Source organism: Scardinius erythrophthalmus (genome assembly GCF_964197995.2).
Source record: "Scardinius erythrophthalmus genome assembly, chromosome: 19".
Lineage (NCBI taxonomy): Eukaryota > Metazoa > Chordata > Actinopteri > Cypriniformes > Leuciscidae > Scardinius > Scardinius erythrophthalmus.
The window spans coordinates 26930766-26957126 of record NC_138239.1 but is presented as its reverse complement, the minus strand read 5'-3'; the positions used below and the strand labels follow the sequence as shown (position 1 = coordinate 26957126).

Below are 26361 nucleotides of genomic sequence, written 5' to 3'. Positions count from 1 at the left end.
TTTTTGCATGATCCGGCGTGTTGTTTTGCAGCGAGCCAACAAAATATTGTATTTTATCAAAGCAGCTGTCAGCTTCGTGGATCCAGCATGTTTGCATACGTTCCTGCCCAGGGCTTCACACTCTCTTCTCTCTCTTTCCATCTAAATCCTCTCTGCTTCCTTTTCCCACACCGTAATCCACAATTAAGGTGGAATTTCAGACTTTGTGGCTTAGCATATTTTGAAGAATGAAGCTACTAGCTCTGCGGTGGACACGGTCGACCCTGGATGAATTACTGGTGGCAGGTTTCTTGAAAGCATTGTCAACAGAATGAGCAGCTAGACCTGCTGTAGAGCTTCAGGCTGGTTGTATTCTGCTGAGACAGATCTAGCATTATCTGAAACGAATGTAGAACAAAATGCATGTAAAACCTCAATTATTTAGCGTCAGCACTTTGTTTTACATTTGTTTTGCAGGGCATTTGCCAACACAAATGGGTTAACTGATTTGTATGAGTTGCTTAATGACTACAATCCGTGTTGTTCTTCTTTTATCTGATGCCGTTTTGTCTTCACTTCATCAGAATGGTCAAATTAAGGGTTTGAATGATTTTGATTATCTACAAATTAAAAACAAGACAGAAGACTTTTGCATTGTTTGGCAGACTAAAACATTGGCAGATATTTTTCTATTCCTTGCTTTAGATGAAATGGAAACCATCACAAGTAACAATAGGCAGTTTGAAAGGATGAAAATAGCTAATATAAGGATTTTTTTATAACGTTCAAAAATATTATGTTGATACTTCAAGCAAACTTCAAAGCTATTTTGTATTTCATATATATATATATATATATATATATATATATATATATATATATATATATATATATATATATATATATATATATTTTTTAGGATATATGAATAATTTGCTAGCTGAAAACAAAATAAAAAGATGAAATATCGAATAAATCTCTATAGCATAGTTTCTAATCTCAATAGCTTCAAACTAGTGTTATCTATTTTTAATTGTGAATTGAGCCATCATAATTTATTTCTGGTTACAGAATAAAATATATATACATACAATTTTACTGTATAACCTTTTACTGTATATGTAATAATAAGTGGTTTTATTTGAAGGTTTTCTTTTAGATTGACCTGTGTCCAATTGTTGAATGTGTTTAGTTGTGGGTGTTGTTGAACAGGTGATGGCTGTTCTCTTTCGCAGCATCTCGCAGAGCGCTTCAACAAAAACCGTGACTTGTTCAAGCTTGTTAGCTTGTCATTTAAACCTTGTGAGGCGTCCTCTCCCCTAATAAGCATCCTACCTATCAGGCAAATATGATTTTTGAGTGCGATAACACCGTGTCGCTTTTGGTGGAGGGAAACACACAGGTATATGCATAAATATGAATGAAGGAGTGGTTTTGACTGGCTTGCCTCAGATATTTCCAGGTGAAACCATCTCTCCTGGATTGACATGCATAAACACAGTAATGCATAAATACATACGTAATATATGGAAAAACATTCCCAGATGTTTTACTTTATGTGGGCAAAGACTTTCACTACTCTGTAATCATTGGCAGCAAAATGACACCTCATGCAAATGGCGTGAGATGTTTGCCCTCAAATATTCGCACAAAGCAGGAGAAGATGATCCTCTAATTGGTACAGCAGCCATTTGGCCGAGTTCCAGTCTTTCAATTACTTGCGCTGCTTTTCTGAAGTAATAGAGTGTAATTGCGATTCTTTTGCTCTTATTAATAGAATGCAGATGCCGCGGTGGGGTAACACAATGCCGGCGACTGTGGCGGCCAGCCGTTTGGAAGTTATTTCAAAGACGAAAGCGTATGCGGACTCCCTCTGCGCAGATCTTCATTGCTCTCTTGCAGTTCCTTTCAAGCACTCTCTTTCTCTGCCCCTATCTCTCTCTCTCTAGCATTCTCATTCTCTCCCGTGGTGACTGACAGTCTCTCTGACGCACTCCCCCCATTTCATCGCACAGCAAATCAAATATGACAGCGAGGACTGTAGACATAATGGAGAATGTTAGGAGAGAGCGCTACTGTACACACACAAATAGCCGCAGGCTTAATTGAACAGCGCTGCCCATGACCCGAACACTTCCACAAGCCTGCAGGATGTGCTACGGGATGTACTTCACTCTTTTATTTAGTGTCAGATTTGCTAAAGCCCCCGTCGGAGCAAAAACCCTCCTGAAACATGACGTCGGTGTAAAAAAAAGCAATAAAAACAGACAAAAAGGAAGAGCCGTGACCAATCGCAGGCAGAGTCAGCGCTTTAAGTTTAATTAATTAAATGCTAAGCTCCGCTGCTCACGAAGTTGCGGCGAATCAAACGCCGTCTTCCCGAGGGGTGTGATTTTGTGAATATGCCCTCTCGGAGTTGGGTTTGAGAGCTATCTCGTCGCATCGCCACACTGCTGTCTTTTTTGAATAATGGCACTGATAATTTGAGCCACTCCAGTGAAAGAGAGGCGTTGATGCTGAGTAAATAGGCTGATTGGGGAGAGATGAAGGTCAGTCCCACTGCAGGTGACAAAACAGTGAATCACAGCCACCCGCTCTGCTCTATCCATCATTTCGTTCCTTCCTTTTATCCTCCTCCTCTCTTCACAACCTCCTGTTTCCCCCCCGCCTCCATGGAACTTAAAAAGAACACAAATGAATCTTGCTATGAGATGCTTTTTTCCCCCCTTGATTCGATCATATCAGCCTTCCTACGAAGTGTTTCATCAGAACTCATTTGCAAAACAGAGTTCTCCTTTAAAGTCAACACGAAAGCAGACTCTATTACGTGGAACACTCTTCTGTGAAAACAAAAGGTGGATTTGCCGTTCAAAAATTTGGAGTCAGGAAGAAAAATACCCCATCAAGGCCTCAATTATTTGATCAGAAATACAGTAAAAACAGCAATAATGTGAAATAGTATTACAATTGTTTTCTATTTTAAAATTTCATTTATTCCTGTGATGACAAAGCTGACTTTTCAGCATCATTACGCCAGTCTTCAGTGTCGCATGATCTTTCAGAAATCATTCTAATATGCTGATATGCTGGAACATTCACTGATGCTCCAGAAGGAAACTTTAACAGCCAGGGGGTGAAAACTTTTTGAATTTGAAGATTGGGTAAAATGTACTTATTTTGTCTTTTTGGAAACATGTAAGTATATTCTGTAGTATCTGAAGGGCAGTACTAAATAAAAATATGATGTTTAAACAAAATAAGAAAAATTTTACACATATTCATCGTTCAATAGTTTTCACCACCCAGCTCTTAATGCATTGTGTTTTCTTACTGGAGCATCAGTGAATGTTTGTAATTTTTGAATGTTTTGTTGTTGTCAAAGAGTCTCTCGATTGTCCTAAGTGTGCAAAGATCTCAAAATCATAAAGCCACTGCTGGAATGGGTTTAAATATGCAAAAGATGCTGAAAAAACAAAGAATTTGTAGGACCTAGAGGGGTTTTTTCCTGAAGAACAGTGGGCAGTTTAACTGCTCAGAACAAACTATGGACTCAAGAACAACCATCACAAAGCATAAAAACAGTCGTTGATCATCCATGCAACAACAACACAGTATTACGAATCTAAGTGTACGTAAACTTTTGAAACCACTTACATCTGCATTCATTCGAGAAGTAGTAATTTCCTATTCATAAACAAACCGTTATTTTGATTTGAATCTTTTCAATTAATCACTTAGGGTCTGAATGCTTTGTGTGGATCGGACTGTGAACTAACTTATTCAGTGATTCGGTGGTAGTGTTTAACCACTTGCTGAAGGGGGGAAATTATCAGTGAATAATGACTTAAATTTGGTTATGATGTGTCTTCAGATGAAGAAATATTTGGGAAATGATTTTCAACACCACATTATGAATGTAAAATGGATTTCATGTTGACTTTGAAAAGTGAGTTAATTTTCAATTCAATTCATCAGATTAGTTTGTTTATTTAAGTGCTCTGTCCCACCAAATGGATGGAGTTGGACTTCCTGTGCAGCACGGTTTACATCCTCCCAGCTCGGCGTGTGCTGGAAACTGCAGTTGGCCTTAAGGAACAAGTGTGGAATGATAAAGTAAGAGCTGTAGTTGTGAATAAATTGGCATCATTAGTGTCTCACTCAAGTTCATGACATCAGAGATGTTACCCGTTATAGCCTACAGGAGAGAGTCAATCTAGACTCCTGCCGAGGGTACGGTGTTCTCAGCGCACACCCACACTGTGAGGAGCTGCGAGACTCTCTTCACACACACACACACACACATGCTCGGTCTGAATCATTCAGATTTCTCCTCTGGCACTTTCAGCAAAGCATATGCGTGAGTGTCATTCACCTAATGCGAACTGAAACACTGGCTGGGATTTGATTCCGCCCGCTGAAAGCTCAAGCTCTCTTTAGCGGAGTGTTGGCGCGGGGCCGACCGCAGCTTTGAGGCCCGGGGTTACGGGGAACACAGACTTATAGAGCAGCAGTTATCAATGGGCTCATAATGACTTATTCTTGGCATTAGCTGGGAAAATATGGTACCATTATACAAATATTATTCCAAGAAATAAAATTATAGAAGAAAGACTCTCGAGGTTGTTACTCATTAGCCGGCCCACACGAAATCCTCGCCCACTGATTTCCGTAGAATCGGAACGCCCGTCATTCACAAGCTCTACACATCCACTTTGCCTGCATATAAAATATTTTGACTTGTTTGACTGGCTATACTTTCAGCTCTGTTAAACACAGTTTACCACATTTAAATCCATTTTGCAGAGTTTTTCCCCTAAAATTAGTGCATAAATGTATGCAGATTGATCCTGCTCATTAAGGAGAATGAAATGGGATCGTCATTTGAGGAGCTGAAGAAGGTGGTTTAGATTTCATGTAACAGTTCTGTTTCCTTAACGATTCTATTAACTACGCTCATAAGAGTCATTTGGTTTGTGGATTAGTGTGCAACCAACAAGAACAATGCTATTTGTTGTCTTTATATAATTTTGCACTCATCAGTCTTTTTCACTCATCATATTCAAGACAGAATTTCAAGGCTCTCAATTCAACTGCAGTATCATTTATTGTCCTGTCACTGTGGTGATAGATTCAGAAACAAATGCTATCGTTTAGTTGTTTTATTATAGTGTTAAAGCAAGAAAGGTTAAATTAACCGTACATATGAAAATCATTAATTGCAAGGTTTGAAAGTATTATGATTTTTAAAATGTTAAAATATTATTTAATATCGACTACTGTTAAATGGCGTTGGGTCTCTAAACAATGCCTTTACACAACTGGGCTCAGTAGGAAACAACAGTGTTCAGAGGTAAAAAAATAAATACAATTCTGAATATTTTTCGATTCTCAAGCCAAAAATGTCTCTTATTCTGTCATTTATTCACTCTTATGTCTTTTGAAACATGTTGGACATTTATTTAGTAGAATGTCCACTCTGCATTTTGCTATACATTGAAAGTGAATGGTGACCATAGCTGTCTAGCTACGTTTTCTTCCTTTATGGAGCTTGACAGCCCTTGGTCACCATCCACTTTCATTGTATGGAATAGAGCTAAAACTGCTAAATACCCTAAAAGTCATTGCGGGTTTAGAAAAACGTAAAGATGACAGATTTCATTTTTGGGTGTACTGTTCCTTTAAGAGCTGGAACAAGTGAAATGACAGTTTGTCTCTGTATTTCTAAGCATGAATGTATGTGTGTGTGCGCTCAACAGATATGACGGCACTCATGTCCCTGTACCGCAGTGAATATCTCAGTCTCTCTGCTAGTTTGATGTGGTGCAGCAGACGGTTCTTAATAATTTATTTGTGTAGCAGCACTTGAACAGTGATGCTGTCTTTTTTTCTCTCTCTCTCTCTCTCTCTCTCTCTCTCTCTCTCTCTCTCTCTCTCTCTCTCTCTCTCTCTCTCTCTCTCTCTCTCTCTCTCTCTCTCTCTCTCTCTCTCTCTCTCTCTTTCATACACATGCGGGTCAGGTGTCTATCACCCCCACTTTCTTACCACAACTCAAAAACTAGAAACACAGTTTCTTCATCATGTATGTTAGTAAAAATGGATGACGGTGTCCTCTTGTAGCCTGCCGGATCGAATGGGGTTTTTCTCGTAGTGACAGCTCAAACTCGATCTGCGGATGCTGTTGCTGTTAAACTTCAGTTTGGCCCTTCTCGTCTGTGTTTTACATCCTGAAACAGCAAGCAGACAGTACTTTAAAGCTAAAGAACTTTATATTATATTTAACAGCCCTTAAAGTGCCTTTATTATGCTTTTTCAGAGATTAACTTTCATGTAGTGTGTGATATAGCTGTTTGTGAATGTAAATGTCTGCTAATGGGTCTCATTCACTAAGCATGCGTACTCACAAAATTGTGCATAAAATCTACGTACGAACGTTTTCACGAACAAATCATGATTAATCAATAACTTTAGTTCTAAAATGTATGCAACATTTACGAAAGAAATGTAAGAACAACTGAAACCACTTGTACGCAAAAATCACATACTCAAGATCTATATAATAAAATTTCACCTTATGTTATTCCTCTTATGTATCCAGAGTAAGAAAAGTTGTGTTATAGCTGAAGCTGTGAGCTACAGCTGTCTGTATTGTCTGTATAAAAGGTGTTTATTGCGTTTAAACTTGTTTTGAGGATGGCACTCTTGGCATTGCTTGAGGATCTTGTCACGTGTGCTCTCTGTTGAGAATGCGTCTTTAGAGAGCGTCATGTTTGCTGAGAGTGACGAAAGGAAAGGGTGTGCCGAATGCCCCTATATGGACATGGTGTGGGCGTGTTTTATGTAAATTACTTACTTTGGGTACACAGCCTCTTATTTAGAATACTCTGTTCTTAACCTCCTTATAATGTTGATGAATTCAAATTCATGTTGTGAATTAGGCGAAAAGTTTTCGTGAGAAGTACAAATGAATGAATAAAGACGAATAGTGTATACAATTATTAGTGAATGAGACCCATTGTCTCCCAAAAACAAACAAACAAACAAAGTTGGAAATAATGTCAGCCTGTGGCCTTCATTGGTAGACAGTGCTTTGATCCGCCCTCAAACACTGTAGTTGTAGCCGAGGTCTGGATAAGTTTGGTTCTTGTTATCGACCTGTCGAGAAGACGCTCTTTTCTGCACTGCAAAAGCAAATCCACTTTGCATCCACTTATAAGGGATGAGGACTCTGACTCAAATTGACATGGTAAAACCGTCACCATCATTACTGTTCATATCACTGTGTTAACAAGTGCTGAGGAAGATCCGGAGCGGAAATTCAGATACTGGCTGTTTTGTTTCCAACTCATGCTGTCAGAGACCAATCACAACAAACTGGGCCGTCTGACCAATCAGAGTAAGCTCTTGGAGAGGAGGGGTTTAGAAAGACCGGATCCTTTGATTGAACCATTTCAGACACCGTGAGAAAAGCGGTGATGCTGCAATGTATATTTTTGACCTTGGATGCATGTAAATATTGTAGGAGACCTCCAAAACAAAATGAGGAACCTTTAAGATAGCATAATAGGAGCACTTTAACAATGATCAAATTGCTGTAAAATTCCAGCCTTCATTCATAGCATTTTTTATTTTATTTTAGCAGTTTAGATATATAACCGTTTAGGCATCTCAGGTTCAAAACAACTTGTCTTTTCTATGGTTTTCGTTGCGTGTCAGTTTTATGCCCATCTTGTCCAGACTGACTAATCTGGCCCTTTTCTCCATGAATGTTAGGTTAACTCTGCGGTCAGAGCCATTGGCCCCCCGTGTGCTAGATTTATTGTCTCTGTGATGGTAGCTGGGTTGTGGTCAGCACATGCACAGGGGGACCAAGGGGACCGTGGATGGGTTGCGCGTTATTGTAATGGACTCTTGCATGGGAGAATTTACCTGTAAATGTCACTCACCCCACTCCAGCAGATGACATCGATAAAAGCCGCTGTAAATCACGCGGGGCGGCCCCTACGCCCAATCCAGCAGTCAATATTGCAGCCTAATAAACATGCCAGGGGGCCGTAGTAGTCTGAGATGTGTGTTTTCAAACAACTAGGACAATTCTTAGCAAGCTTGTCCATCTTGACGGCATTGATGGGACTCGTTGGGTCTTAAGCTGCTGTCACACTTGTGAGTGTGAGCGTACTGTGAATTCATGCAGTAGTGTTTATCATTATAGCAATACAACATAATTGCAAAATCATTTTAGTATTATGTATATGCTATTATAGCATTATAAATATTTTTAATTAGCCTTTATTTTTATATTTTCATTTTTATTTAAGTTTGTTAACGTAACGTTTTTACGTACTTTTGTCATTTTTCATAAAAAAAATTCTATATAGCTTTAATTTTATTTTTATTTCAGTTTGGTAATTGCAGTACTTCAACTTAAACAAAATTTTCATTAAACTTTTTGAGTTTAAGTTTCTCTTTTTCTTTTTTTCAGTTTTATTTTAGTTACTGAATTCTAAATAGTTTTAATTGTGAGTTGCCTTAATGACTAGTTAAATTAGACTGGTTTGTCCCTTAAAACTCATCTTTGAAAATCAAAATTACATATTTAAATGTTTTTTAACAACCCTTGCTTATCCGTGGATCTATGAATATGCAAATTAGTCTCCGCCTCCACTCAATCGCACCAGCTCGAATTACCTGATCGACTCGGTCAACTGTTGTAAACGCTACACAATGGCAAGTGGAAATGTTGGTTTGATTCAGCCATATTTGTTTGAACCAGAAACTGGTTCAGAAGAAGAAAAGGAACAGCGAAATTTAGGGTCGTCTACAAGTTGATGTATCAGAATGGTAATTAGTTTTATGTATCACACTAGTACGTAACGGACACATAACGGTACTGATATGATTAGCCTTTGTCTTGACTATGTTATGAAACAGCTAATAATGTATTGCTAATGTTACATGTTCCTGTTCGCCATCTCAGAGTCAGACAGCTGCCTCCTAAAAATCAGCATGCAACATCATAGAAAGTCCTTGGAGAAAAGCCCTGCCTCCGCATTGACCGTATTGGTTACATTTTTGGTAGAAACAACATTAAAAACTTGATTTTCACTACAGGGGGTCTAAATAGGACATTCTGTCAAAAGAACTATGACTTCTGCAGTTTAGATCAGATTGATTTCATGCCCGTTGCAAACTGTACTTCAGTCCATATGAACTGTATCTCAGGCCAGCATTGGTTACAGTTGGAAAACTACTCAGGAGGAGAATTTAGCATAAAGAGACAGTGATGTTCACTTTAGTTTTTTACTCTCTGCTGCTGTGGTTTTACTACCTAAACGCCTTTATCTTTTGTTCATCCAGTGGTACATTTTCAGCTTTTTCCATAAAGGAAGTTCTCTGTATTTTATTTTTTTCTCCCAGGATGAGGTTTGATTTCTCATCATATTCTGCCTTCTCTTCTTAGTCTCTCCGGATTCTTCCGTTTACGCAGCTGAGGGAATATAAGGTGTTATTTTGCGGGGTTATGACAGGTGTGTGGAGTGTTCCTGTGTTTGATTGACACACTCCTCGTTTTGTGAGGATTGAGGGTCTCTGTGATGCAGCACGGGTCTGCAGTACCTCCGTACTGGCCTTCTGTCAGTGTGTGTGTTTGTATTTTTTTTTAGTAAAACAATGATGTGAACACTGCTGGAATACCAGAGACATACTGTATATCCTTTCCCTCCACACCTCTCCTCATCTCTGCTCTACTCGTGGTCTCCCCAAACTCACTTTCTCTGTCTGCCAACCCTTTGGCACGGGCCACTCTGTTCTGACATGGGTTCATCCTGTTGGATAATAATCCTCAGATGCTACTGCACACCCACAGAGCAGATCTTCAACACTCTGAGGCCTGTATTACATTGCTTGTGCTGTTGACTTTATGAGCGTCTGGGCCAAACCAGAAGGAGAACATATCGTCCAAACGTTCTTCTCTCTCCAGCCTGCACGAGTGTCAGGGGTTTAGCATCTACAGGAAATCCGAATTTCTATATAAAGAAAATCTTATATCGTGAAATAGTTTTTTATATATATATATATATATATATATATATATATATATATATATATATATATATATATATATATATATATATATATATATATATATATATAAAGCAAAATATAGTTATTTTTGCTGCAAATAAGGTTGATTTCACAGCAACAACGAATACTAGCCTAACTATTTAAATAAGTAAAAAGTTCCCAATCTTATTGAAGACAGTAAAACAGTGCATGAAAAAGATCAACTTTCATGACGACACAACACTGCAAAGTCATGTAATCATGATAGAGATGATATTAGATACACCAAATAGCCTAGACTTGGGCTGCTTTAGTAATTTTAGGACTTTAACTTTAACTTAGGGTGTGTTCACACTTGGCCTGTTTGGTTTTATAAAAACGAACCCTGGTGCGATTGCTTTGTTAGTGCGGTTCACGTGAATAAGTGTGAACACTGCCATTCGAACCCTGGTGCGCACCAAACAAGCGGAACGAACCCCTGAAAAGATGGGTCTCTGTCCGCTTCCAAACAAACTCTAGTGCGGTTCGAATGAAATATGAATGCGACATGCACCAAAGACATCTAAACGAACCAAAAACAGGAAGATGAGACCCTAAAAAGGACAGAATACTCAAGCATACCTGTTTTTTCTCATCATAGTCACGATGTTGCCCATCACAGTTCGGTACAGGCATCAGAACCGCTTCTCCTCGCAGCAGATCTTCGTTTGTGTGTGTGGCGACGGAGGGATTCCTTCTGCTGTTTTGACTCCTTTAAACATTTTATAAGCTCTTCATGAGTTCTCAGCTGGTCAAAATACCATTATATGTAAGCTACGCACATTCAAGGAGTGCATTTATCCCAGAACACAGCATTGTTTTGAATGTTCGGTAAGTTCCATCGCGAAATAGGCAGTACGTCATAAAAGCCGGCCAATCAGGTTGTGAACGGATCCCTATGCCTTTAGGTTTGGTATCTTTAGGTTTGGTGTTAAAAATGGCAATCTGAACGCTAAGCGGACCAGGACTAAATGTTGTTGTTTTTTTTGGTCCGGACCAAACAAACCAAGTAACCGGACTACAAGTGTGAACACACCCTTAATTTATTTTCTCTGGTATGTCTAGAATTGGGTTTTTGTTGCCATTTGTTGTGACATTGTGAATTAAGGCCCTCTTGGAAAGTTTATTTTTCGTTTTTCGCTTAGGGGTAAAAAGTAGTTTGAAGTTTGGTCCTAGTTCGAAGGTGTTTACGGGCTTGAGCAAACTCTTTTTGACATGATTTTGCCAAGTATATTAGTATATTAGTATACTATATTAGTATAAGTATATTAGCCTTTAGCCTGGTGTTGCGCAAATTGCCTGATCCTACAAAATCACTTTATTGTATTATTATTTATCTAAATACGACTTATACTTCAGATCATTTTACATAACTGAAACTAAAAATGTCCAATAAACATGATTGGCTCCTTTTTCTGTTTGCTAGCATGCTAACCAGACTGTTCCAGACTGGATTTGGTTGCATGTTTATTTAATTGTGTATCAGATAAATAGCTTCTTCTTTACCAGTTTCACACAATGAGCATTCCATTATATTTAGAGTTACTTTCCCAAATCTTAACAATCGGGCCATCTCCTAAAATGCCATTGTAATTAAGAAATTATTAGGGAAAAACATTGTTCTGCAATTATTGTGCCAGTAGAACATATCCAGCATACGTTAATATCTCTCTCCAGCTTGTAGGATTGCCAAGGAGTCACATAGGACCAGGATTTAGCGTCCACAGGAAGTCTTACGCGATCAGAGAGGCGTCAGGGTCAGCGGTGCTGTTTTGCACGTGCACCTGGAGCAGGCCTGCTTACAAAACTGACACATTTTCAATCATATCGCCGATTCCCTGGAAATCACGGAAAGGCCACGTCGGAGCATTTTATAGAGTACAATGCACCAGATGGGGATTAGTTTTCCCAACATGTGGGGAAAAAAAGGTCTTTTTTTTAAAGAGAATGCGTGGTGTAGGGGTAATATAGTCGGCTTTGAAAAATGGACCAAATCTTCCGCCGCTGTCTGCAATATACAGTGCTTTTTACAGCCATGAAACAAAATCAAAATGGGCCTACATTGGGCCGTGGAGACACAGTGCTTTATGTGTAGGTGTGTGTGTGTGTGTGTGTGTGTGTGTGTGTCGGAGCGTTGCGTGTGTAGGTGTTTTCATTCAGTTGGTGGTAGAATGGCGACACTCTCCATACCTGCAGGGAATTTATTGTGCTAAATGAATTGTGGCCCGTAGAAGTTTGTAAATTGCAAGGCATCAATCTAGAGGAGATAGAGAGAGGGACTCGCCCGCGTTCACCCCGTCTGATATCAATCCTTTACCGCTAAAACCTCGCCTTTCAATTCCTCCTCATTCATCCTGCAGCAACCTCCAGTGTTTAACAGGGATCATGAAGAGCCCTTAACAAATAAAAGCTCTTTAGCTTTTGAGTGCCGCAGATAAATGCGTGAACGAGGCCGTTTATGCCGAGCAATTAGAACGCCACCCGTTATCTGAAGCGCATCGCGCCGGGGACGAGCCAATCGTATTGCCCCGAATCAATAACCCGGAAAATTTGTTAATGTTAAACTACTGTTTTGCAAAATATATGTTTAACATAAGTCAATAAACATTCTAGAGACTTGCACTGATTCAGTAAGACACAATTATCAATATTTTCGCTTATATGCTGCTTTTTTGACTTTCAAAATTGACAGATTATGCTTTGTGGTGTAAATAACTCTCATTCTGGTTACTAGCATCATAAACCTCAAAAGAAAATACATTACTAATTAATTTGATTTGCACATGGCTCATACTACCATTTTTGGTCTTTTTTCAGATTCCAAGAATTTCATAATTTTCATAACTTTATTTCAATCTGCTTTCTGTCTCACACACCTCTAATATTCCTGTCTGTCTGTCTGTCTGTCTGTCTGTCTGTGTGTCTGTCTGTCTGTGTGTCTGTCTGTCTGTCTGTCTGCCTGCCTATCTATCTATCTATCTATCTATCTATCTATCTATCTATCTATCTATCTATCTATCTATCTATCTATCTGTCTATCTGTCTATCTGTCTATCTGTCTATCTGTCTGTCTGTCTAATTTAGTAAATTTTCCTTATTATTTGATCAGTTTATCAAATGTATGCAATTGTTTTTAAAATGTTTGACTCATCAAAGTTGTACTTAATTTGTGTGAATTCTGGGTCATTCTGGGTGCTGATGTCTCGTGCATTAAGAGCTTTTCCACGTTTCTCCACAGCGAGCCATACTGGGAGAGGTCTGCTAATGCAAGCTCCTGCTCCGCCACTAGGCCCAAGACACTCCACCTTGGAGGGCAACAACATACCTCATCACCATGGTAATCCATCCCTTTTACCACATCTCTCAGGCCAACCGGAGACAATAGAAACCACAGATCATCTGCACACCAGACAGCTCTCCACACACTGACACAGACACATAACATTTGTACTGTACAGTATAGATGATACACATGATGTAATATAACATTCTCCCAAATTTTAATTTTTTTTTATAACACTGTTCTTGCTCCACCTTACAGTATTTTTTGTGTCCATGGTAACTATAGTTTCTACCAGAATGCCATAGTTAATATTATAGGTTTTGTTACTTCTCTAAAAGTTGTGCTGCATTCATGTAATGTCAAAAATACAGTCATTTCAAGCTTTGACAAACAGTTCATCTTTGAACATAATCTTTGACTTTAATAATTTTTCATAATCTTCATGAAAGAGATCCATTATTCATTTTGTGGGCAGAAACTGTGGTTACCAAAATATCCTCCTCTCTCATATATTTCAGCCAAGACATATACAATCTACTTGGGTTTTCAGGAGAATTTTTTCTCATGCATTTTCTTTTTGTTCATTTGAGGTAGAATTACTCTGGCGTTTTTAAATTCAGTGAGAAACCCCAAGTGAGTATTTTCCCTTCACAATGACATTCTTAATTGATCAAAAACAAGTATTATTGCTTCTGAGCCGCGGCAGCTCAAATAAATTATGCCACAGCAACAGAAATCCAATATGTAATAGGCTTAGTAAGGCGAGCCGTATTGCTTATACAGTAGCTCTGATAAACGATGCCCCTTTCCAGAAGTGCCCTTTATTGTGCCTGATGCAGATTTGAACCTGTGAAGATGAAACAAGGCATCGTGGGAAGTGGAGTTTGACGTATTCCGCTGAGACCAGGGCAGGCTTGGAAATTTCCAGAGATACAGTCTGCGTGTTCGGGAAGTCTTTGTAGTGTATGGAAACGCATTTGAGAAATATGCCGCACTGATTATATGCAGGCGCCGCTTGATGGATTGGTAAGGAACGGAGGCACGGGGGCTCTGGGATTACTGTCACACTGACTAAAGAGGATTTATTTATCACATTCACAAAAAGCCTCTTCTAATAGCTCATCATGGGGTGTATTTAGAACTATTAGTACAACCACCCTCGGCTTCTGATACACTACCTGCCAGTACGCATAACGCCAGATCTGCCTCCTCTGTCATCAGCGCTTTCTCTATTTTTATGTCTCTTTTCTCGCACACCGGCATTCTGTTCACGCTTTGACACTTTAGGTATGGCGTAAAGCCACTAAATAGATTTTCACCTTTTTATTCCTCTTTGAAAGCGTTCCAGCTAACAAAAGCACAATGCCAACACCATCACCACGCCAACATACTGGCATTAGATGCCCTCGCTGTCCATTAAAGAGGCGCATGCTTCAAAAGCCACAAAATTATTTAAATGGACCATATTCTGCTTTTGTTGCAGTTTATTTTTTCCCCCAGAAGTCCACTTATTATATTAGTCAAGGTTTCTTGCACCCGAAAATGGTCGTAATGTAGGTTTTCTTGACTATTTTCCTTCCACTCGTCGACCTTTTGAATTAAAGTGACAAGAAATTAAAATTTCGACATTTATTCTCTCACCCTCATGTTGTTCCAAAACATGGAACACAAAAGTAATTTTTTTTTGCCATGGTACCATATTGACCATGTCTTTCAAGGCGAAAAATCTGCATATAAGTAGTCCATATGATGTGTGCTTTGTGTGATGGTTGAGAAAAAAACATTGTTATTTTTGAAAATCTTTCCCTCTGCTACTGTGACGCTATTTTCTTCTGGAGACAAACTTTTTTGCATTATTTTCCTGTTATCTCTGTAAAGCTGCTTTGAAACAATCTGTATTGTTAAAAGCGCTATATAAATAAATGTGACTTGACTTGACTTGCTATAGCTCTCAAATGTCATTTTCCTTCAAACTGTCATGACATTTTTGGTTTGAAAACCGATGGGGCTTATCATCAGTAACATCAAACCTGTGTTTTAACAAATACATTTTGCTGAAATACAGGTTTGGTCCTCACTCAAAGCTAGTGTTTGGCTTAGGAGACGTGGAATATAGTACACGAGTCATTTGGACTACTTTTATTGACTTTTAAAAGATTATTTTTCGAGCTTGACACCACAGACTATTGTTGTAGGCTATCTGTACAGTATGTAAATGACATCTGTTATGTTTGTCTTACTACTGTGTGCTGGCATAATTAACACTGTCGTTCATCTGGACTCGTCGATAATAAATAGGTGTTGATATGTGCAACACTGTTCAAAAGATTTTATAATATTTTTCTCTTATGCTCACCAAAGCTGATTTTAATCAGGTAGAGATGTAAAAAATACTGTAAAACCGAGATATTGTGAAATAATATTATGATTTGATAATAATTGTTTTCTATTCGACTATACTTTAAAATATACCATAATTTATTCCTGTGATTGCAAAGCTAAATTTTCAGCATCATAACTCCAGTCTTCAGTCACATGATCCTTCAGAAATCATTCTAATATATGATTGGATGCTCAAGAAACATTTCTTATTATTATCAATGTTGAAAAGAGTTGTGCTGCTTAATAGTTTTGTGAAAACCTTAATTTTTTTTCAGGATTCTTTGATTAATAGAAAGTGTAAAAGAACAGCATTTACTTGAAATGTTACAAAAGATTTCTAAGTCTGTACTTTTTAAATGTACTTTTGATCAATATAATGCATGCTTGACCAACATACTGGCCAATTCTTGAACAGTCGTGTAAATATCATTGGTCATAATCATATGTCAATGCATTTGTGAAGTCATGCAGATTAGTTAGCAGATTAGTTTCCATATATGGTCTGGGTGGAGCTTTATGTTGTGAATGTTTTAGTAAGCGTGTGATATATTTTGATGATATATCCCCTTTAAGGGGATAGTAAAGGCGACTCAATAATATAGCTCACACATTTAAGAAGTCTTATTTCCACCTTTATTCACTCAAAAAATGATTCACTCCTGTTCACATGAACGTGCAAATATAATGTTAACTTGCCTGCATTGTACAGTATATGTAATATATAGTTTGATTTTAATGAGACACTTTAGTCTTAAGTGATGGTGTATAACCGGTGCAGCGGCTGTCTGGTTTGGTCAATGTGAGATGTGCTTATGTATCTCAGGTTGATGAGTCTGCTGGTGAATTCCAGCAGGGTTATTTAGTTTAAGTGCTGTTTGATCCGGGAACGGCGAGCAGACTGAAATTGAGATAAATGGCTGTGTGTAGAGGGACGGCCACCTCTTTCCCAGCATGGGGCCGGTGAGGGGCCGCAGCGGGGCCAAGGGTCTGCCGCACACCTGTCTCTCCTAGTTACAGAGTCCAGCGCTCACCGAGATACCAGCTCTCCTCGATCAAGGCTTATTGGGACCTTTGGCCCCATAAACAGCAAGACATGCACAGCGATTGAGTCATGCACATTCATTACATGTACATACACGTGCACATTTATATATTCCATCTAGCCCTGTTTTCTCCTTAAACACCTGATTGGACAAAACTAGGATTGGATTTAAACAGTTGGAGCAGAGCATTGGAATAGCTCTGGTAAAACGTCAGTCTTGTGAATGCCAAAGATTTAGATGCATTGGCTCGGTGTGTGAAGTCCTCTAATCATCTGAAGCAACTCTTTTATTGCCAGAAGGGATTCCCTAGTTGTGTAGAATAATACGTTTTTGTTCTTAAAGTCAACATGAAACAACCCAAATACTATAATTATGACCGCCGCTAGCGAAAGCGGTCATATAGGGATTGTCAAAGTTTTTTTTTTTTTTTTTTTCGTCACCTTACTGAATTTTTCATCAACGATACCAGGGACAGCGAAGCACCGGGGAACATGAAATTTGGTGGGCATGTAGCCCCACTAGACTTCTAAGGAAAAATTTCGTTTGGTCCCCGGGGGCCACTCCCCCCCCGCGCTGGGCCCCCCCAAACCCCCAAAAATGCAGTTTTTCCTAAATAACTACCTGAACCGTGGCACCGAGGATGAAGAAATTTTTATGGTATGTTGGTCTACTAGACTTTTACGGAAACATTTCGTTTGGTCCCCGGGGGCCACTTCCCCCCCCGCGCTGGGGCCCCCGTAAATTTTTTGTCAACGATACCAGGGACACCGAAGCACCGGGGAACATGAAATTTGGTGGGCATGTAGCCCCACTAGAATTCTAAGGAAAAATTTCGTTTGGTCCCCGGGGGCCACTCCCCCCCCGCGCTGGGCCCCCCCAAACCCAAAAAAATGCAGTTTTTCCTAAATAACTACCTGAACCGTGGCACCGAGGATGAAGAAACTTTTATGGTATGTTGGTCTACTAGACTTTTACGGAAAAATTTCGTTTGGTCCCCGGGGGCCACTTCCCCCCCCGCGCTGGGGCCCCGTAAATTTTTCGTCAACGATACCAGGGACACCGAAGCACCGGGGAACATGAAATTTGGTGGGCATGCAGCCCCACTAGACTTCTAAGGAAAAATTTCGTTTGGTCCCCGGGGGCCACTCCCCCCCCGCGCTGGGCCCCCCCAAACCCCAAAAAATGCAGTTTTTCCTAAATAACTACCTGAACCGTGGCACCGAGGATGAAGAAATTTTTATGGTATGTTGGTCTACTAGACTTTTACGGAAAAATTTCGTTTGGTCCCCGGGGGCCACTTCCCCCCCTGCGCTGGGGCCCCCGTAAATTTTTCGTCAACGATACCAGGGACAGCGAAGCACCGGGGAACATGAAATTTGGTGGGCATGTAGCCCCACTAGACTTCTAAGGAAAAATTTCGTTTGGTCCCCGGGGGCCACTCCCCCCCCGCGCTGGGCCCCCCCAAACCCAAAAAAATGCAGTTTTTCCTAAATAACTACCTGAACCGTGGCACCGAGGATGAAGAAATTTTTATGGTATGTTGGTCTACTAGACTTTTACGGAAAAATTTCGTTTGGTCCCCGGGGGCCACTTCCCCCCCCCCCCTGCGCTGGGGCCCCCGTAAATTTTTCATCAACGATACCAGGGACACCGAAGCACCGGGGAACATGAAATTTGGTGGGCATGCAGCCCCACTAGACTTCTAAGGAAAAATTTCGTTTGGTCCCCGGGGGCCACTCCCCCCCCGCGCTGGGCCCCCCCAAACCCAAAAAAATGCAGTTTTTCCTAAATAACTACCTGAACCGTGGCACCGAGGATGAAGAAATTTTTATGGTATGTTGGTCTACTAGACTTTTACGGAAAAATTTCGTTTGGTCCCCGGGGGCCACTTCCCCCCCCGCGCTGGGGCCCCCGTAAATTTTTCGTCAACGATACCAGGGACACCGAAGCACCGGGGAACATGAAATTTGGTGGGCATGTAGCCCCACTAGACTTCTAAGGAAAAATTTCGTTTGGTCCCCGGGGGCCACTCCCCCCCTGCGCTGGGCCCCCCCAAACCCCAAAAAATGCAGTTTTTCCTAAATAACTACCTGAACTGTGGCACCGAGGATGAAGAATTTTTTATGGTATGTTGGTCTACTAGACTTTTACGGAAAAATTTCGTTTGGTCCCCGGGGGCCACTTCCCCCCCCCCCGCGCTGGGGCCCCCGTAAATTTTTCGTCAACGATACCAGGGACACCGAAGCACCGGGGAACATGAAATTTGGTGGGCATGTAGCCCCACTAGACTTCTAAGGAAAAATTTTGTTTGGTCCCCGGGGCCACTCCCCCCCCGCGCTGGGCCCCCCCAAACCCCCAAAAATGCAGTTTTTCCTAAATAACTACCTGAACCGTGGCAACGAGGATGAAGAAATTTTTATGGTATGTAGGGCCCACTCTTAAGGGCCCACATCAACCTAGCCCATAATCAGTCATTTGTGATTTGCGCCCCTCCCATAAAAAATGAAAATGCAATATTATTCTGCTTTTATCGCCCCTATCTTCAGTGGAGATGTTCAGAACTGCACCATATTTCATGTGTATGATTAACTTGACATCCTCTGGGGGTATCCTCTGCTAAGTTTTGTAGAATTTCATCCATGGGGGGGGTATAAAATAAATTCATTTATGTGCACATTTAGTGACTGTACACTCATTGGCCTGTATATGGTGCTGTTGAGCGAAGGGTTGCTGGTTTAGGATGATACTGTCACACACACACATGCAGGAATACAAACAAATGCAAGCATGCACACACACTGACATCCACACGCACAGACACACACCCATACACACACATACAAATCCACATGCACAGACACACAAACACACACGCGCACACATACATACACGCACAGACACACACACAGACACACACATACACAAACACACACACACACACACACAGACAGACATGCACATACTATTACTTTTTATAGGTATATACATAAACACGCAATACAGCCAAATTACTCCACGTCATTTATTTTTGTGGAAAGCCAGTGCAGGCCTGAGCGGCGGTCATATTTTGTACCGCGATGCGGTACATCTAGTTTAGTTTAACTTTGCTCTAATTTGATCTGGAATTCATTGGATTATGAAAAAGGTGCTGTTGTTGTACTAGAAAAGAGATAATTCTGAGTGATTTAGCAGTAGATGATCCCAGGAATCATATTTATTTGAGACTTCACCAGGTGAAAAATGAGAATCTTGAAGGTCAAGATCACTCTCAAGAGTATCTCAACATTTACCAATGGTTATGTTTTTTTTTTTTTTTTGCTATTTGCTATTATTGCTGTATACATTAACTCGTTCCCGCTGACATTAACTCATTCCATTACTTTCCAACTTTTTCCCATTTCATGAAGCAACATTTTGATCAAAGACGTGGACTCAAGCCCCGTTCACACCGTCAGCGACTTTGTTCCTGTATGTCGCTTGTAATGTAATTGGGCTTCTCCGTGCGAGAATGCTGTCCCGATGAAGCCTTGGTTCCTGAGATCATGTTGCTTTGTCGCTGCATGTCGGCTGACATTATTGCATATGCATTTGTAGGAGTTTCCCTTTAAGACTCAAAATTTATGGAGGAGAGTATTTATAATAAAAATACAATATATTTAACGCTGAAAAAAAGCATCTCTTAAGTAGCTTGCGCTTTTATGGGATTGCAGTCTAACACTAATGTGCCCTGTTAATCATTTACCTAATGATTTCTACAACCGGCAATATTTCAGAAAGTATTTACCTACTGGCTAACTTAATTTTCTCCACTTGTGTGGCCTTAGCGTCATCAACATATTCACATTTAAAATTAAATTATACATTTTGACACAGTATAGACCAGACGCAAATAGAAAGCAAATAGAACCCATTATAATCAGTGATGCTGTCTACACTGTCTACATGACGGAAAACAACACGTCAAATTCCAGAAAGTAAACTGATGCTGATGTACTTCAAACGTTTGCGCTACTATACTGACACAAAGAACCAATGGATTTGCAACGTTTGCTTTGTTGCGTACAGTGTAATGAAAGATTATAATGGTAAAGCAACTAAATAGGGTCATTCATGTTGACTTTTAAAACCCAATTAAAGCAAAATTAGAGTTCAGTGGATTTCAGTGTATATGTCTTATAGCTTTGAGGTCATCTGTATGCTAGTATGCTCCTTTTTGTGAATTGTGAGAGATGAGAGATTCATAAACAGATGGTTGTTCTGTTGCATCTGACATTAAATAATTGCTCAGAGATTTTTTTCTTCAAGTAATGCTTTTTAACATTGCCAAATAATCATTCTGTCTTCGTCCCATAATGTGCATGTTTTGTAATGCTGTCAGGACTGTGGCATATGCCACACTTTAGCTTTGTGCTGACATTCAAATAATAACATTGTTTTGCAGTTATGTATAAGTTTAACCAACCAGTTACCAATAGAAACATATCTTTTAAAGAACCTAAAGGTTTAAAGAACCTCCTGTATCTGAAGCGATTCAACGTAACGGCTAAAACTGTCAAAAGTCAGGTTGGTATAAAAACATTTTCGGCTGTATTTTAAGACACAATTAAAGTTAGTGCATCTGAATGAGCCTCCATTAACAATCCCCATGCACAGCTCTTTAATGGCTTGCTGGCTGTGAAAAAGAATTTGCTAATAAGTGAGATAAATGAGGCTGTTTATCAAAAAAAAAAAAAAAGAAAAGTAGTTGCATCAAATATGACACTTTTATTTTGATTGCTCATGTCAACAAAAAACATCATGATCTGATAAAGCTGTAGTTATTTAGAGAGTGACATTTGATGGATGAAATGGGTCAGATTGACGTCCTGTGCACATCAGCCTTTGTTTATATACAGGAAATTGGTTTGTTGTGTCATATTTTGGCCATCAGCATATACAAATAAGTATTACTAAACAGAAATTAGTTTAGAAATTGTATAGCTAACTAAACTGTTGCATTTCTGAAGAAAATTTGAGTGGTGCACCATAGAAAGCTTGCATTCACAAAACTAGTGTGTAAGGTAGTGTATTACTGGTTGCCAGGTGTTCTGAGAGTTTTAGCACATTTCTATGGAAACGCTTTAGTTTAGGGTCCAATTCTCTCTATTAACTAGTTGATTATTAACATGGATATTACTAGGATATTGGCTGTTTAGCCAATATTAATGCCTTATTCTGCATGACCATATTCTACATCCCTTAATCCTACCCAATACCTAAATTACAACTATCTTATTAACTATTAATAAGCAGTTATTAGGAGTTTATTGAGGCAAAAGTCATAGTTAATAGTGAGAATTGGACCCTAAACTAAAGTGTGACCATATACACAGTATATACTGTATATACATACAGGTTCCCCTTTTAAAGGGGTGGTATAATGCCCTTTTCACAAGATGTAAATAAGGCTTTGATGTCCCCAGAGTGTGTATGTGAAGTTTTAGCTCAAAATACCCCACAGATATTTTTATATAGCATAAAATTGTACATTTTTGAGGGTGAGCAAAAACGCAAAAACGTCACTAAGCCAGGAGGAATGTCGTTTAGTCCCTACCAGATGTTTGTTGAAGTCCTTAAAAAGTGATTTCTTTAAAAGCAAATATCTCCCTTTGCTTTGAACTTTGAGCATTGTAACTTTGCAGAAGTTGTTTATGCTCAAACAGCAACATTACACACTAACTAAAGTTAAAAACGTGAAATCATAATCAACCACCCCTTTAAAATGTATACAGTTTTGTTTTACATTTTAATGATTATGATGAAAAGTCTGAATAAGTAATATTTAAAGTACCATTCAAATACCACTGATAATTTGTGCCGGTGCTAGTCTAATTTCCTCTGTTTTGACAGTTAAACTCTGGTTTACGTATATAAAAAAAACAAGTAAATCCTCTGTCGTTTTAGAGCTTGGTTTCAATCCCGACCAGCGGCAGAAAGTCCCTGTTGTCCGGGGCATAAATGAAGCTATCCATTAGAGAGAGAGAGAGAGAGAGAGAGATTGAGTCCTGTGGACTGCTGGTTAATATAATGTGTGGCAGGTGGCCTGCTTTGCCTGAGGAAGATCTGTAGGGCATGACAGCTCAGAAAAGGCATAAATCCTCCTCCTCTCTCTTATCTCCAGCCACATTTAGTTGCCATGGGGATTTTATTTATGCAGCTGGAAACTTCCATACTTCAGGTGAGATGCAAACATTTCAGCTGCTGCCGTTCTGTCGGCCCCCGTCGCCGTAGCTCCAGCTGCATTTGGTGCTGAATTACATGACAGAGGGATGTCTGTACCTGCCGCAGTGGTCTGAAGACCTGTCTGTTGTAGCCGAGGGGAAGTAAAAGTACCTGCTTATTGTGTCTAGAAGTGCATATAATACGGTCAGTTGAAGTATTTGTGTGACGATGCTGTCCAGAGCGCTTTGTGTGGTGTTTTACAGTGCAAATGTACTAAAGGTTGAGGGATTTAAAGGGCCTGAGAAGAAGAGTTGAAACAACATGGAATTAAATTTGACCCTGTATGCATTCCTTTAAATATGTCCTTTTTTGCACTATTCATCAGTGCACATATGCTAAATTAAATTTCATATAACTTTAGCGACTCTAAAATGACTTCTCTTTCAGCTGATGTAACTACAGCTGTGCACTTTTTGAAGAAAATGTGAATGGTGCTTGTGAATCAGTATGCGGTTGCTTATATGTTCTAAGTGGTCGTTAGCACGTTGCTATGTGGTTGCTAGGGCTTCACTAGGTTATTATGGATGGTTGTTTATTGGTTAAACTCAAATAAGCACAACATTTTTCCTCCTTCAATGTAAGTCTGTGGCTGCATCCGAAATGGCATACTCTACTTAGTATGTACTTATTTAAAATAAGTCATTCACGACCACTAAAAAACTATGTTCTATATATTATGAGTATGTGTAGTATGAATGTAATCTGGACGTACTACATTCGACATGCTGTCATTATCATGTGACCTACTGTACCAGCCATTCACAAATCCTCTCCCGTGGCCTCATGGGATAGTAAAGTGTCCATTAGATGTACATTTCAGAATCACTCTGGAAGTAGTAGGTCATCCGGGTACTTTTTTCCTACTTTTTTATGAGTACTGTTAATTCGGACATAATTCTTTTGTCACATTCTGTTTTTCGCCAACCTGACTGTTGGATAAAAAAAAAAAGGGCCAGTAAATAAATAAATAAATAACTAAATGATCACTTAATAATAAAAAAAGATTATTAGTTAGAGTTCAGTAACAGAGATTATTGTTAGGATCATAGCCCAATAATTCCCATTGGTTACAATTAAGTGCCCTAAATTAGTTTCAGTCATAACTACATTACGGAAGTTAAATGCATATTCCACTTCATGTTGACATTTGTAGAAATAATGTGCCGTTTTTCACTCAGGTTTGAATGTGTTAAGAGTCCGGAAGCATACAGTACTGTATGTACACAGTAGACACAGCCTCACTCAGATCATGCTGTATGCTTAATTTTTCTGCGTGTGAATGTTGCTGCTGTGCTGTTAACCAGGTTGAGGGCTGTGTGAGTATTTTACAGGCTGCTTTATAACCCTCCCAGCTGTGTACCGGACTCAGTCACTTAACCCCTGTCTGAGGAGGCAGCGTTAGCATTAGCCAAATGGACACGGCACAATACCAGCTTGGTGCTAACAGCGCACTCTTGTGCTGGCCTAACGTGCTAATGGGCCTGAATACGGATCACATTAGCTGGAAATGTCAGCAACTTTAAAACAGGTTGTTAAGTACATTTATATTGATTTGTGATGGCTGTATTTAGTAGATTAGCTAGCCATATCAGAGTTCAGGTCACTCCTCCAGTGAAGTTTAGGAGGATGTTTTTCAATGTGGATTTTATTTATATGTGCATGTGAGAGATGATTGTTCTGGTTATGCAGTACCTTTAGACAAATGCAGTGTTATGCAGTACACTTTAACACAAAGCACACAAACTAGTAACACAAAACATCCTTAAATGCGTTGATAATACTGATGCCGTGTGCTGTTGTTTTTCTTACAAAAGTGATGTCAATTCCTGGAGGATGATGTCATTTAGTTTCAATCAGTTGTTTTTTTACAAAAGACTAACAATTAAATCTTTTCAATTTGATTATCAATTAAATCAATGTTCCTATCTGTAATATTTATTATTAAAATACCAGTTTTTCATATAAGAAGTATAGCATAGCACGCAGGAGCATGACAAAACCGGCAGCATTTTATTTAAGTTTAATCACATGTTCTCTTAATCGTGGTATTGTGTTAAAGGGTAACTCTCGCCAAAATGCAACCTAGGGTATTTTTGTTAATCTACCCGAGGCAAACTTTTGTTTAAAAGCATAATTAGAATGAAAATGGCACTTTTAAGTTTGACCGTATTTTCGTTTTCGGTCAAATTGTCTTTTGTATGGGAATGCTTGGGGCACTTCTACAACAGCATCAAAAATCGCTATTTTTAAAACACTAAGAAGGCTCGACACAACATGAAACTTTGCTCGAAGTATCACCAAAGGCTCTACACATGAACTCGAGCATTGAGAACATTGTTTGTGTACACAGAGTTTACTAAAAAGAACGATTTTGAGCAACTCACTGTAGGTGTGTCCGCCGGCATTTTGACAGTCAAAAATAGTCGATATCCGAATGCAATGTAACAGGGAGGAGAGTAAAGATGGAAAGCTCCTAAAGCTTAGTTCCATATAAATTCACGGATAATTTGTTTTGTCGTTAGTGAAAATCAATATTGACCTTGTATTTGAAAATGGATCCTCATATACGAAACAATACTAAAATTCAGAGTCAGTTCATTCGCATTCGGAGATCGACTATTTTTGACTGACAAAATGCCGGCGGACGGAAAAAACAACAGCTACAGTAAGTTGTTCAAAATCTTTCTTTTTAGTAAACTCTGTGTACACAAACAATATTCTCAATGCTCGAGTTCATGTGTAGAGCCCCTGGTGATACTTTGAGCAAAGTTTCATGTTGTGTCGAGCCTTCTTAGTGTTTTAAAAATAGCGATTTTTGATGCTGTCACAGTAGTGCCCCTAGCACTCCCATTCAAAAGGCAATTTGACCGAAAACTAAATTACGGTCAAACTTAAAAGTGCCGTTTCCATTCTAATTATGCTTTTAAACGAAAGTCTGCCTCGGGTAGATTAACAAAAAGACCCTAGGTTGCATTTTGGCGAGAGTTACCCTTTAAATAGTATATCAGGTTCAGGATATACACAGAATCATGGAGACATGAACATTTACTGCATAGTAGGAATAACCTTGGAATGAGATCAGGAAATCACGTGAGTTGCGTATGTGCTCCACCGTGTTGTTTTTCTTGTATTAACCCTTTTATTTAAGTGCAGATGTTGAGGGCAGGTGGTGTTGAAATGATGCGCACTTGTTCGGAGTGATACGTTTTGAACATTGCATGAGGGTACTTGCAGTATATATTACTTTGTTGAAAGTTTTTCTTTTTGATGTTATTTTTTTCCCCTTTTTCTGACCTACTTTTCTTTTTTTTAATC

The 26361-nt window shown here is 39.3% G+C and overlaps 1 protein-coding gene across 1 annotated transcript in view; it reads left to right on the top strand.

The window, feature by feature from the left end:
- The window catches only part of npas3 (neuronal PAS domain protein 3), a 320695-nt gene that overhangs the window by 59499 nt on the left and 234835 nt on the right, over positions 1-26361 (top strand). The window contains exon 2 of the mRNA XM_081394441.1: positions 13316-13414. Coding sequence (XP_081250567.1) covers positions 13316-13414 — 99 coding nt within the window. The remainder of the gene's footprint in view (positions 1-13315; positions 13415-26361) is intronic.